Source organism: Herpailurus yagouaroundi, unplaced genomic scaffold (assembly GCF_014898765.1).
Source record: "Herpailurus yagouaroundi ecotype Mexico unplaced genomic scaffold, PumYag 29, whole genome shotgun sequence".
NCBI lineage: Eukaryota > Metazoa > Chordata > Mammalia > Carnivora > Felidae > Herpailurus > Herpailurus yagouaroundi.
The window spans coordinates 60,110,617-60,125,840 of NW_024412377.1; the positions used below are offsets into that span (position 1 = coordinate 60,110,617).

A 15,224-nucleotide genomic window follows, 5' to 3' on the forward strand; every position below is an offset into this window, starting at 1 on the left:
ACCCCAACAAAATGTGATGTGCCCTATAACTCTATACCAGGCTCTATTGTTTCTCTTTCACATGTATCATCTTTTGTAAACTTGTATTTATTTCTGTGTTCACCAATAGAGTGAGATCAGTGCCTAGCATGTGCCTGGCACATCATAGCCACTTACTGAATATTTGCTGCATGAATGAATGATGACAACATTCTAGGATCATACTGTTCAGTCTCCTGAGAGACTTTCTTTAAATCAAACCACATGCATTGTGTCTTATTCTGTTCTTGAAGACCTACTAAGCTGGTGGTTCCATTTTTAGCCTTTGGAAAGTAGGCTGCAACCCTAACATGGATTAACAATGTGGCCTGGTCTTCACTTAGCAAGTGACCCTGAGCACGGCCTACGCACTGCAATGATATGGCATGAGGTCGTGTTCCAAGGGGTTAACGGAGGTTCTGACAGCACAGAGGGGACTCTGGCTACTTCACAGCCAACTACTGCCCCCAGGCACTGATAATGGAAATTGGGAGACAGCACATCCTTGGATGTCAGGCTATTGTCACCAGGAGGGAGTAATTGGGGAGCAGCAAGTACCTCATCATGGTGGTTGAGAATATGGAAGTTAGATACTGATTTTCCTGTCAGTTCCTGGCCTGATGATTTTCACCAGATTATTTACCTTTTCGGCACCTCTGTTTTCCATCTGCAAAATGGGATCACAGTTTATACCTCACAGGGTTGCTGTGAGAAGGGAATGAGAAGATGTACAGAGCACATGCCTGGTGCACTGTGAGAGGTCAACCTATGGTAGATGATATGAACAGCGTGCTTGTCATGCAGACTGGAGTGCAGAACCTGTGCTGGGAGAGGTCAGGTTTGGTCAATGAGTGAGGGCCTTTAGCAGCCAGGCTGGGGCTGCATTCAGTCCTGTGGTAGGCAGTGGGTTCTGCATTAGTCTTGTTAGCCCATGTAGTCTGCATGGTGTTGGGTAAACTCAAGGCAGGGAAAACAGGGAGGAACAGTGATTATCAGTATCCAGAAGTATGACCACTCTGCCCCTCTCTTCTGTTTCACAGCCATATACAACTTCCAAGGGAGTGGAGCCCTCCAGCTCTCCCTGCAGATTGGTGATGTGGTGCGAATACAAGAGACCTGCGGAGGTGAGTCACTGGCTCAGGTGATCCAAAACGCCAGGACCCCTAGCTGATGGTGTTGGGACGCCTGCAGCATATACCCAGCACCTTCAGCCCTCTCTTGGAACCTGGAGCTGTGTGTGGTCTGTTATGAATTTTGATAATATTAGTAATTTGAATGTACTGAAAATAATGCTTTGTTATTTTAGCAATTTATGCTTAGTAGCAAAGGCCTGACTGTGTGGTTTGATGTTTGTTGTGCTGTCCATCTGCCATAGCCATGAGGCTCTTAGGGCCTATGACACCCACCTTCTTTCTTAGTATCAATACTAATAAGGTTATAAAGGGAAATCAGCACTATTAGGGGTTTGAAAGGCTTAGGAAATTATACCCTTGATTCCAGGAGAACTGATATGCACAACTGTGTGGTATAGGCACTGTGCCTGGTCCAGGGAGCAGTGCTCACACCCTGCACCGAGCTGGGGGCCCTGTCTTGGGCAAAGTGGCACCTCTTTCTTCCCACAGAGGTGCCATTCTCTTGTGAAGCCAAGCATGTATTGGGCTGTGTTTACCCATGGTGGTGCTGGTGGTCGTAGGGGTACTCTTTAAAACTTGCACAAAAGCTAATGGCCTTGGACCCATGAGTTAGGCCATTATGAATCAATATATCACCTATGTCACTGATAAAATTGATATTGGGAGTGTGGCTTGGGTGTAATACTAAAGAAACTTGCCAATGTGTCGGCCACTCTGAGCCAGACTCTCCCAGTTGTCACTGGCAGAGCAAGACCTCCACAGTTCTCCCCTTCCCTGGGCCTGCCACTAATTCGATTGTGTGGAGAGCATATGTCCTTCCTGTAGCTGGGCAGAGGAAGAAGAAAGAAGAGGTGAGTGGACTGAGCACCCAGGCCCATCCCTCCCTCCCAGCTAATCCCTCAGGTGATGCTCTCCTGTGCTGTGATGGGAGTGAGGGGTGGGCAGGAAACAGGTGTGCTACTGTGAAGGAGAGCCCCTCCAGGGGAAACAGCCAGCCAGAAGAACAGAGGTGCCTATAGAACTAGCCATCGTTGGATGCTTACCACGTACTGGGGGCACTGTACTAAATTCCAGACAATGCTGACATGCTAGTCTAGTTACTCCTCACAGCCACCCACAGGACAGGTCTTCTCCAGTGCCAGATTAGCTGTATGTAACTTCCAAGGCTGTTCTGCAGATTGACACACAAGCATACACAGACAGCACACTCACAGATATGCGTACACACACATGCAAACATGCACACAAGCATACACACACACACACACACACGCAAACCAAAAAGCAAACAAGCAGAAAAGCTTTTGTGAGGAGGAAAGAATTTGATATTTGATATTTCAAAACAGCTTTAGCCGGGTCATCATGGGAGAAATGAGAACTTTGTTCACCTTCCTTACATTTGTCTTATCCTTTAGTGTTATTGTTATTTTGGGTTGTATGTGAGGTGAAACGAAGCACTTTTTAGAGTCCAGGCCTCTGAAAATCCCAGTCTGGCACTGTTAAAACCTTTTACACACAGAGTGAATGGGACAGGGGCAGGAAGGAGAGTATATGGTTCCAACCCCCCTGCCCCCTTCCACACTGCAACCCATCTTTCACAAATCTGGTTCTACCCAGTGGCAGATAAGCAAACTGAGTATCCAGCAAGGTCAAAGAATGAAAATATAAACAGATGACAACTCTCCTCACTGTGTCTCCCATGCTGCTGAATGCTAATCCTGAGAAACAGGCGTGAGGCCTCACGTCTGCAAGTCAGGAAACAAGACTCAGGGAAGAGAAATGACTCGCTGAGGGTCACACAGGGAGTATGGCTGTGTTTCCCTCCCCATGTGTATAAGCCCACAGCCTTTCTTTCATCCATAGCTACCAAGACAGCAAAAAAACCTGGTCATTATTTGCCGCATCCCACATTTTGAGATTCAGACAAGTATTTTCCGTCTCGTTTTCCTGGAGAAAGAGCTTGAGGCCAGTAAACTGACCACACGGGTAGCACACAGTCAGAGCCTTTCATTCCCTTGCCTGGCCTGGTCCCGACCTTCGGAAAGGTCACACTTGATGACTCAAGCCACCTTTATTTGTCTTTGGGATTAGTGTCCTTGTTGCTAACCTCTTTGGTTCTGGTTTTCATCTTTTAATTCTGTTTTATTAGTTTTATTTTAATGTATCCTGGCAAGAAGCAGCCACATTGCCTTTCTGGAAAGAGCTGGGCATATTAATTAAGCGAGTGATTGCCAGTTCATGAGTACTTTGAAAATGTATATTCAATGTTCAGAAGTCTGCTAAAATGATTCTATTTATCTGAAGCATTGGTATACAAATTATCAAGACTCATCATGCATGCATCCATATCCATAGGGAGTTTTCAAACTGGAATTTATGGGATTTTAAGGTTTCCTTGAGGGCCTTGGACAGCTAAAGTCTCTGAGATCAGGTCCGGTGTTGTCTGCTTTGCAGATGCGAAGTTCTGCCTATGATTCTGATTGAAAACCTGTTTCTGTCAAACATAAAAAGGTGAAAACCACAGTGTCAGTCAAAAATTAGTCAAGGTGAGGTAATAAAAAGACCTGGGGGGTGTGCTCATGAGACCCTCTTATAGAAACCTAAATGAAAAATAAAATCCAGCCAATTGAGAGCTGAATCAAAATTTCATAATACAGGAAGTAAAAGGCTGTGATAAAAGGAAATAGTGGTGAGCACTGAGTCTAAATGAATGAATTTATAGAGATTGATATTAAACGTCACAATATTTATGACTACCAAAAATAATGTTAATGTTAGGGAAATGGACAATGTAAAGAAAAAAAAAACACAGCACATAAAATTGAGCAGTGAGGGGTAGAAGGGAATAGATTAACTTTATGATATTATCCTAACAGAGAGTTGGTCAATATGAGAAATAAAACAGAACAATTACAAACTTTTAACCACACCAATCTTTTAATGCATTTCATAACTATTTTTAAGGAGTTTTCAGGATTTTTTTTTTTGTGTAAAGAAGAGAAATTTATTTATTTAATTTTATTTTTAAGTTTTTATTCAAATTCCAGTTAGTTAACATACAGAATAATATTAGTTTCAGGTGTACAATACAGTGATTCAGTACTTTCGTACATCACCCAGTGCTCATCACAAGTGCCCTCCTTAGTCCCCACCACCTATTTCACCCATCCCCCTACTCACCTCCCCTCTGGTAACCATCAGTTTGTTCTCTATAGTTAAGAGTCTATTTATTGGTTTGCTGCCCTCCCTCTTTTTTCCCCTTTGCTCGTTTGTTTTGTTTCTTAAATTCCACACATGAGTGAAATCATATGGTATTTGTTTTTGACTGACTTATTTCGAGTAGCAAAATACTCTCTAGCTCCATCCATGTTGCTGCAAGTAGCAGGATTTCATTCTTTGTTATGGCTGAGTAATCTTCCATTGTATGTATATGCCACATCTTGTTTATCCATTTATGAGTCAATGAATACTGAGCTATTTCCATAATTTGGCTATTGAAGATAATGCTGCTATAAACTTTGGGGTTCATGTATCCCTTTGAATCAGTATTTTCGTATTCTTTGGATAAATACCTAGTAGTACAATTGCTGGGTCATACGGTAGTTCTATTTTTAACTATTTGAGGAGCCTCCATACTGTTTTCCAGAGTGGCTGCACCAGTTTGCATTCCCACCAACAGTGCAAGAGGATTCCCCTAAGAAGAAACATTTAACCAAAGTTTCAGCATTTCCTTCAATTTCACTCCATTTCTTTTTCTTTTATTAAATACAAATAAATAAGATTAAGTTTGGTATTTGAGATTTTTATTTGCATAATATCTTTACTATATGCTAATTTTTATGAGAATTTTTGGAAATGATATTTTATCTATTTATCCATCTGTTATTCTGTGTATATAAATATAAATGAGAAGTTGACTAAAATGATGTTAATAGTATTTTTCTTTTTATGGGTAATGGGATTCAGGATGATTCTTTTAGCTTCTATATTTATATTTTCCTGCTTACTTTAAATTCTTTGTAACAGCCCATATCTATTTTAGACAAAATGATAATACAGTCTTTAAGATATGAAGCACCCATCTCCAGATATTAGTAATGATTAATTCTAGGTGGTAGGAATGTGAGTGGTTGTTATTTTATTTTTTGTACTTTTCGATGGTTTTTAAATCCTCCCCCCAAACAAACAAACAAATAAACAAAAAAGGAGTGGAAAGATCATGAGCTTTTGAATCAGAAAGTTATTCTCTGCTCCACTACCCACTAGTTGAATGGTCTGGGGTAGGTGGGCTTCAGTTTTCTTACCTGTGAAATGGGTTACCATTGTCTGTTCTTAAGGTTGTTATGAGGATAACATGACAGAAAGTAAAGAAGCTGTCTAGCACCATGCTAGACTCTATGTTAGAACACTCTTAGGTGTTTTGTGTTGATTAATTCCATCCTTCCTCCCATTATATACAGCCACATGGAGACCGGGAGGTATATCTGTCTACAGTATAGCCCAGAGAATCTGGAAGCTGGCTCTCTGATTGCCTGGAATAGGTGAGGCCAGCCCTTCCTTGCCTATACTAAATTTAATATTTTGTTCTGTTGAAAATTCAGACAGTTCAGAAGGGTACCCATTGTTGCTAAGCCTTAGATATCCTAATGCTTATTTTTTGGTCCATAGTATATCTCTCAGGCTGCCCTTTTTACCCAGAGGTAGCATAAACATTCTATGTTCTGATTCTATGTTCTGGGTAAAAAACACATAAATACATATGTTTATTGAGCAGTCAGAAGTCCTTATGGGAGGATAAACATTAAAAAAAAAAATCAGTGTTATTTTTCCTCATTCACTTCCTTCAGTCATATTTGGTTGACATCTTTCCTGATATTTAATGACATTTCAAAAGAAGATTTCAATCTTATATCCAGTTTAATGCCTCCCCTCCTTCTCCAGCTTAAGCAAGGCTGGGGGTGGGAGGGAGTTTGGCATGCTTTCTTTCCAAATCTCTGTCTTCCTTGATCAAATAAGCCCAAAGATCAGCCAGTCCCCTGCATGAATAGTCATGTAGCTGGGGTATGAGATGCCAAATGTCCGTAGCTGTGAATCTCCTGGACTCTACCCCTCATGCCTGTCTGGCTTGTGGGTGGAGAAGCTATACCAAGCGCTCTGAAGGCAGTGACTACCACCTCCAAAGACCCCTGTGTCTCTCTGTCTGTCTCTCTTTCTTTTCTGATGACATACACTATGGTGGGGGATGGTCTTGGGGAGGAATCCTGCTTGTTTAGACTCTTCTTTCTAAGCCCTTCAGAGGGACTAAATGCTCCTTGAATTATTTGCTTTCTTTCTGGAACAACAGGTCAAGTCTCATTCCATCTACTGATAAATACGCTTGTCTGGGTCATGGGGGCCCACTCTTAGTGGGAAGAGAATGAGATTTCTGTACAGTGGTTCCCAAGGAACTTTTGAATTTTGTTCACCAGTAAAATGAAACAAAGGGGAGGTATGAAGGAGGAGGCCAACATAGTTTCTTTTGCTTTTTCTAAGGCATAGCTTTGGTTGTTTCCTAGAAATGGGACCACACTGTGCATCCCACTCTGAGATTTGCTTTTCTCGCTTAAAAATATTTGGAGCTCTTTCTAAGTTGGCATGTGTGCATTACCTCGTTCTTGTTGGGCTGCCAAGAGGTTTGCAAAGAGAATTTTGAATCTACCACTCGCAGAGTAGGGTGGACCCGGAGCCATGTAGCAGCTTCTGTACTAACAACTCCACTGAGACTGATCAAAGTTCTTTACTCTTAGGGTAAAGAGAGGGTCTTGATGAACATTTGACAGGGCATCCTTTTAAAGGGCCACTCTGCAGGGAGATGTCCCTTTGTTTGGGTCTGCTTTAGAGACAGGTCCTGTGAAAGTGAACTTCTCTTCTGAATGAGGGTGAGGCGAAATCATCAGTAAACTTCTAGTTTGTTGAATTTGAAGCATTTGTCATTTACTTTGTTGGGACTTCACTGGGAAAAAGTGATGGTATTCAAAATCTGTAGGTTCTCAGGGCGCCCAGGTATCTCAGCCGGTTAAATGTCTGACTTGTTTTCTGCTCAGGTCATGATCTCACAGTTTGTGAGTTCGAGCCTTGCATTGGGCTCAGCTTGATTCTTTCTTTCTCCCTTTCTCTCTATCCCTCCCTGCCCTCAAAATAAATAAATAAACTTAAAAAAAAATCTGTACGTTCTGTAAATAAAATAGAAAATATGCCCTGCCAACTTTCTCTGGTAGTGGTTGTTATTGATGATGATTTTTGATTTTTAAAAGAGAGAATGGTATTTACTAATTTTGAACACTCACCATATGCCAGGCACTGGACAAACTCTGAATTCCTTATCTAACTTCAGCCTTATGAGACAGACACTATTATTATTTCCATTTTACAGATAAGAAAACTGAGGCTCAGAGAAATGTCTAAGATCACACAGACAGTAAGTTGTAGATCTCCATACAAATCTGAGCTTTGCTTCCAGAGAGCACACTCTTAACCACTGATAACTGCTAACTTATATCTGATATTAATATTATACAGGAAATCAAAATCATACAGGAAAGTAAAATACATTCAAGCAATTGCCACTCAATAAACAAATATTAAAATTTGCAACGTTTACTTCAGACTTCAAGAAATAAAAACTTTAGATACATTTGAAACTCTCTGTTTATCCCTCCTTTATTCTATTCTTGTCTTTTTGTCCATACTGTAGGTAATACTTATCCTGAAATTGGTGTTTTCCTCCCCTCCAAGGTTTTATACCTTTACTAGATGGTTTACTTCATAATCATGTTTTAAAAATAGTTTTGTAACACCCTGTGGGGTGCATGTTATTTCCCTCATTTTATAGATGAAAACACTCAGGCTTTAGTGACATGACCAAAACTTATGCTGCTTATAGATAGCAGAGAGAAGACTGGATCTTTAGGCCATCGATTTTTTTTTTTAATGTCCTGGAATATTTAAAAAAATTTTTTTAATGCTTTATTTATTTTTGAGACAGAGAGAGAGACAGAGCATGAGTGGGGGAGGAACAGATTCAGAGTGAGCCACAGAATCTGAAGCAGGCTCCAGGATCTGAGCTGTCAGCACAGAGCCCAATGTGGGGCTCGAACCCACGTACTGTGAGATCATGACCTGAGCTGAAGTCGGACGCTCAACCGACTGAGCCACCCAGGTGTCTCTATCCTGGGATATTTTTAATCTCTCCTCAACTTTCTCCCTACTCTCCACAGATGCTAGATGATTAGAGAATTTAGGTACATTTTGTTTTAGTATTTGGGATGTGGGAAGGGAGGACAGTTTGAAGAATTGGTACTTTCTAACTGTCAAGAAGAATGGTAAACATTTTCCTTTTCTCATCTTCCCCCAGGATGCACTTTATGAGTTCCCTATTAAAACAGAAGTGCTTATCTCATGGATGGGGTTGCTATTATTTAATAGGAAAAGGTGTTCAGCCTGGGGGCAAGTCCTGGGATATGGCAAGTGCTGTGTGCCTGCTTTTGATCATGGTGTTCGTTGTTGTGCATTTTGCTATGGATGCCAACTATTGTTATCTGCCTGGCCAGGTCTTGGAGTACAGCCAGATATAGCTGACAGATGACCAGATTAGGGAGCCGACATCAGGAGTCATGGAAGTCAATGGCCCAGCAGAGGTGGAGATGTCAGAAAAAAGTCCTAAGGAGAGCCCTGATGCAGTCAATGCATTATAATTATCTTGCAAGTGGAGGTGGTAATAAGCCCTTCTCATCCAGGATCACAGGATATTTATTTCTGAAAGTACTTAGCCCAGTGTCATGTACATGGTAGGTGAACCATCAGTGTTGATTGAACTTGAATCTTGGAAACAGAACGTGTATGCTGGGTAATAGTCAATAGATTCCTTGCTCAGGAGTGAGCTGAAGTTCTAAGAATCAGAAAAGCTACAAGGCGTCTGTAGGTAACTGAGCCTCAAGGGTCTGAGCAGGCAGAGTTCCTGGACCAGGGATTCAAGGGATCCTGATCATGGAGATCCTGTCATGGAGAAGCAGATGTGCGCATGAGCTCTGGGTAGGGACTTTTGGTCCCTTGATTGTTTTCCTAGTCTCTGGTAGATTTTGGTGGCTTTGGCCATCAGGTAGATTCAGGTCACTACAACTATGAGACCCTTGTCTGTATTTGTGCTCTAAGAGAACTTTTTCTGTATATGTACTCAGCACACAGTGGCTAATGTGGCAGAAAAGCATTGAGGGCTGGCTTTGAAGCCACACAGATTTGCCCTTGAACCCTGGCTGTGTGATTTGGCTCAGTACATCAACTGACTTGAATTTCAATTTCTTCATCTATAAAATGGGAATGATGATACTTGGCTCATAGTATTGATATGAGGACTAAATGAGAAAATGCATGTACAACACTTAACATACAGCTTTGCCTATATTAAGCAATCAAAAAATGGTGGCTAGTAATATTCCAAAGATGTTCTTATTTAGTTGGTGGCATGGGGTACAACTGCAAACAAAGGAGTTGTTATAGTGTACGGCTGTGGAGTGTCATCTCTGTGGAGTCAGGTGCTTGGGTTTAAATCTTAGTTACATCACCGACTAGCTGTGTGACCATGAGCAAGCTGCTTAATCATTCTGTGCCTCTCTATTTTCATTTGCAAAACTAAGGCAATAATAGTATCTACTCTATAGGATTATTGTGAAGATTAATTTATAACTTGAAAGAAACAAAACAAAACCTTTACCAGCATTGATGCTATTGCTAATGGTTAATTATTCCCAGTAGTTATGGACAGATTATTAGGAGTGTAAACATAGAATGTGATGCCTCATAATGTTTTCCAGCACTGGAAGTATTCAGGTGGAAAGTAGCTTAGTAGGGATATAGTTTTGGGGATTCAGATATTGAGAGGACGGAAATATTAGGCAACCATCATACTCCTTCCTGCATCAGACAGGAAGCGCAGTGTGATGGCCATGTGCATTCAAATCGTGACATTGTCACTTATTATCTGTGTAACCCTGGGCAAACTACTTAACTTCTCTCTGCCTCAGGTAGGTCATTCTTTTGTAAAATGGGATAATTATAGTTCCTACCTCATCGCGGTCACGAGGGTTAAGAGACTTCATACATGAAGAGTGCCTAAAACAGTACTTTATTCCAAACCGGAGATTCCTTTTCTCTAACTTTTTTCTTCTCTCCTTCCTTTTCTCCTTCTCTCCTTCCCTTTCTTTCTGTTTCTCAAAATAGGAGCCACTGTGGGCACCTGTTGCTTTGAGTTTTCTTTAGGACCTGACCTTCAAGCTGCCTCATGACTGTGAATGGTGACTTTGCATTTCAACTTGTTTGTTTGGGGGCTTGCACGTATGTCTGTTGAGAACATATTTCGACAACAATCTGTCAGCCCAGTAATGAGGGTTTGCTAATGAGGCTCCCAACAGACGCTTTTTATTTACAAAAATGACAAATGCCACCACTTGGCTGTGCTTGAATTATTCCAAAGGCCAGTGGGCTCATTATAGTCATCAATACTTGCTACACCGAGGCTCATTTTGTTTGAGACTGTGTATAATTTGGATTTCTGTTAATTGAATCATTTTTGAAGTTCTTGCAAAGGGAAGAATCTTTTAAAATTCCTGTCCTTTTACCCATCTCTGAACTTGTCTGTTTTGTAATGACTAACTTTTGCAAATCACATATTAGACACCATTTGCTGCTGTTAAAACTGTGGGTATAATTTTAGTATGTTTGCCAAACTCCCTCAGCCTTTGTACGTCTCTAAGGAAGAGGTTGAAGCATGCATCTGAACATGGGGCCCAGGCAGGTAATGGGAATAAGTGAGGGGCTGGGTGGAGGCTGGTGAGTTGAGGCACCTGTTCTGTGTGATGAGACCAGCTGCTCCTCGCCGTCAGCCTACTGAGGCCGTGGGGAAGCACTAGCCACTGTCACTGGGCCTCCTATTTCTCCAAAAGGAGGAAATTCACATTGTTGTGTGAGATCTCTGTATTTTTAGATGATTTTTGGAGATGTTGGCAATGATTTCAACAGCTTGTTGAAGCCTAGGGCCTTCCAGACTTGGATTTGTGCCTGAGGTCTAAAGCACTTCACAGTAGTTTCTTTGCTACTTAAAAACAAGCAGAATAGGGGCGCCTGGGTGGCGCAGTCGGTTGAGCGTCCGACTTCAGCCAGGTCACGATCTCGCGGTCCGTGAGTTCGAGCCCCGCGTCAGGCTCTGGGCTGATGGCTCAGAGCCTGGAGCCTGTTTCCGATTCTGTGTCTCCCTCTCTCTCTGCCCCTCCCCCGTTCATGCTCTGTCTCTCTCTGTCCCAAAAATAAATAAAAACATTGGAAAAAAAAATTAAAAAAAAAAACAACAAGCAGAACAACAACAAAAACCAGCAGTAAGCTTTTAAGAGTAGATAAGAGACCTGTTTGTTTATTTTCTCTTTGCAGATTGGTATAGGGGATACCTCCTAAAGCACAAAATGTTACAGGTAAGGTCAATTCGTTTTTACTTGAAACAATACTGGATGTCTTTACATGATGCTGCAATCCCTTTGGGCAATTACCAACCTCTGTAGCTCATCAGCACATTTGTCTCATCTCTCCTTCTTTGTGTCCTGCGCTTTTCCACCTCTACACCTCGGCACTTGCTGTGTCTCAGCTCCCTTCCACTTAAGGCTAACCTCCGCAGCTCTCTGTTCTTCTGACTTTTTCTGATGGGCCAGTTGCATATGATTTCCCCCTTCCTTGACTCCCCATGGAATTGTACATGTTTTGTTTGAAATTCATCTTCTGCTGCCTTTCTCTAGAGTTGTTTGGGTGCATTCATCATTTCCTCCCCTCACAGAGACAAGTCCAGTCTCTGCCTTTGGGGAGTTCACCTGTTCCAACCCCATGTTACGCCATCATCTCCATGAAAGCGGGCACCTATTTTACTGGTCTTATTGCTCACCGTGTCTAGGGTGGACGCAGATGCCTCCAGCGGGCACCCTGGTTAATTTATGAAGGAATTTGCAAGAAATTGATAAACTTCTCTTGCTAACTGAGACAAGCTTATAGGGGAAGGAAATAAGACACTTCTTCCCTCCTCTCTGGCATTGCTGTATTGGGAGGCATGATCCCACTCTGCTGTCCAAAGAACAATGAAATAAATCCAGGGAAAAATAGGTCTTATATCAAATAGCCCACATGCAACCAAGGACACTGTTGCTTTAGGACCTGACCTTCTAGCTATTTGTGACTGTGAAGAGTGACTGCTTTCCTGAAATTGGGCAGGAGAGGGGAGAGACAAAGCACCTTGTTTCTCTTAGAGCGAGTCTTTTTTTTTTTTTTTGTCCTGTCTTGTCCAAAATAGGACTGAAGCATTCTCGGGATTCTAGGGCTATTATGAGATCTAGAACAACTGGTGGAGAACTGGCTAGAAAGAACTAGACCTAAGAGAATGAATTATTCCTTTAAAGTTGGAGGGTTTTTACCAGTCAATAGCTTTTGGGAAAAACCACAAAGGCCTCAGGTCATTTCTGTAAGGATATGTCATTTTATTTTATTTTATCTTATTTTATTCCCAACAGGGCATTTTCCCTAAATCCTTTATCCACATCAAGGAAGTGACAGTGGAGAAAAGAAGGTATTTGTCATTCTTCACCAGACTTGACCCTCCCACAGCTCCCAGATGCCTCTGTCCTGTCTGCTTTGAAAACCTAACTTGGCAGATGTGAATCAGCTGATCCCTCTTCTTCGTGCCCATGTTTATTTGTGTGTCTCCTTTTCCTCATGAAATGGGAGATCTAATCCAAGTTGATTGCTGTTCAGACCTGATGCTGAGGGGGTATTAGGAAGTTGGAGAATCAAACTTTTCACTGGCAGCTGCCTTTGAACTATATTAAAGTAGATTAAGCCTGAATAACGAGCTTGAAGGGCCCACCCTAGTGAAGGAGGACATTAAAAAAGAAGCTCCTTGCATTTGCATAATGTAATTGGTGTGGCTATTGGAGGCGGTTCAGTCTCTTGCCAACAAGGGCCCTCTTAGCAGCTGCAGCTTAATGCAAATTTGCCAGCATTTTATCTTGTTAGCACCTGGGTCTCAATTTCACAGAGTTCTGTCTCCCACCTTAAATAGAAATATCGAGAACATCATTCCTGCAGAAATTCCTCTGGCACAAGAAGTGACAACGACACTTTGGGAGTGGGGCAGCATCTGGAAACAGCTCTACGTGGTGAGACTCAAAACCCTGATCCCTGGGGTGCTTACTGCAGTCTTTGTATGGTTCACATTTGGAATTCATCCTTGAGCAGGGCAGGCCAAGGTGGCCTCGGCATCATAGTAGAGAACAAACAGTAGAAGTACATCGAGGCCCAGAGAGATTAGGTAACTTTCTCAAAGCCACACAGCAAGCTTGTGACTGAGCCATAATAAACAGGGGTCTGATGTGATCCTTCGGCTTTAAAACTAGTGCAAAAGTTTTTGTTAAAAGATAAAGCTTCCTTTAATGGGACTTTTTATTACATTTTAATAAACCCTGGGGACTTTAATTTGGTAGTCTACTGATAATACCTTGAGAAATACCATCTTATATTTTAATTAACTAATGGTTATTGTCCTTAGATCTATGAATAAGTTTTGAGCCTGGAAAAACAAAGAGTGCATTTTACATGTGTTTTCCCTGTATTGAAGCAAATCTAATTTTAAATCCTCCTTTGATGCTTCTAAACTTCCTAATGAAAGCAATTAGCTAAGAAAACCGGTAAGCTGAGAGTGAAAACGTCAACCGGGGCTTACCGCATCTTTGTTACAGCCCTGTGTTCACCTGCTGGTATGTACACATGCTATTTGTAGACTTAACTTTTATGGTCATCAATATCAACTGCCGTGTGGATACTTCGTATTATATGGTAATGGGCACATCCAGTTGTATAGGTTTCCCAAAAGTTGTTAGGAAAGCTTAGGGGGAGAACAGTAACTTGAAGCTAAAGCGGTTAATCATTCACCTCCACTACCCCCTTTTAAACATAGCATACACACGCAGTGTGGCAACTTGTCATTTTCCCTTAAAAAATCTTTAAATATCAAGTCCATTGTGCCCTTTGCCCTAGTAAAGAGAACCTTAAACTTCCGGTATTTCAGTATCACCTTCATGATTCTTGCCGTGTCTATGTACCACCTGTACGGTATTTACTTAATACCTAAATTGGCTCCCTTTTTAGTAAACTAAAATAACTTACTTAATAAATTGTGCAGCCTTCCATGCCTTCCAACAACAACTTCCCATTCTCCAACACTGACTGGATGCCTTATAATTCAATTCAGTTCTAACACGGCCTACCCAGAGTCAGTTTCAGATTCCATAGGTTTAAGGACTGAGTCCTACAAGGTTGCCCTCGCTTAGGATGCCAGTTGCAAGTCCCGGGTTCCCAGGCTACCCACACTTCTGTCCAAACTTAATACAAATTCAGGGGTCCATCATTCCTCTCCACCTCTATGTGGGGGCTCGTAATTCCTTAGAACAACTCACAGAGCTCTGGAAAGAGCTGTACTCATGGTTACTGTTTTACTATAAAGGCTGCAATGCAGAAAAGCCAAAAGGAAGATATATACAGGTAAAGGAATGGGGTGGGTAAGCACAGCGCTTCCATGCCTTCTCTGGGCATGCCACTTTCTCTGCACGAAGCATGCTCATCTGGGAAGTGCCAGGAACCTTACTGATTGAGAGTTTTAATCAAAGTTTCATTACATAGGCATGATTGTTAAATTGTTGGACATTGGTGATTAGGCTCCATCCCCAGCCACCCGCCCTCCCTGAAGGGAAGAGTGAGGGGGGTATGGCTGAAAGTTCCAACTCTCTAATCACATAGTGGGTTCCTCTCACATTCAGCCCCCATCCTGAAGCTGTCTAGGGGACCATCAGGAGTCACATCATTAGCATAAACTCAGGTATGGTCAAAAGGAGCTCATTATGAATAAAAAAAAAAATGCTGTTATCACTCAGGATGTTCCAAGGGCTTTAGGAGCTCTGTGCCGAGAACTGGGGACAAAGAACAAATTATATATATATATATATATATATA

The 15,224-nt window shown here is 41.8% G+C and overlaps 1 protein-coding gene across 1 annotated transcript in view; it reads left to right on the top strand.

Annotated features, from left to right (window-relative positions):
- Positions 1 to 15,224, top strand: part of DOCK2 (dedicator of cytokinesis 2) — a 418,809-nt gene that overhangs the window by 19,139 nt on the left and 384,446 nt on the right. The window contains exons 2-5 of the mRNA XM_040444509.1: positions 1,059 to 1,142; positions 11,610 to 11,650; positions 12,731 to 12,786; positions 13,279 to 13,375. Coding sequence (XP_040300443.1) covers positions 1,059 to 1,142; positions 11,610 to 11,650; positions 12,731 to 12,786; positions 13,279 to 13,375 — 278 coding nt within the window. The remainder of the gene's footprint in view (positions 1 to 1,058; positions 1,143 to 11,609; positions 11,651 to 12,730; positions 12,787 to 13,278; positions 13,376 to 15,224) is intronic.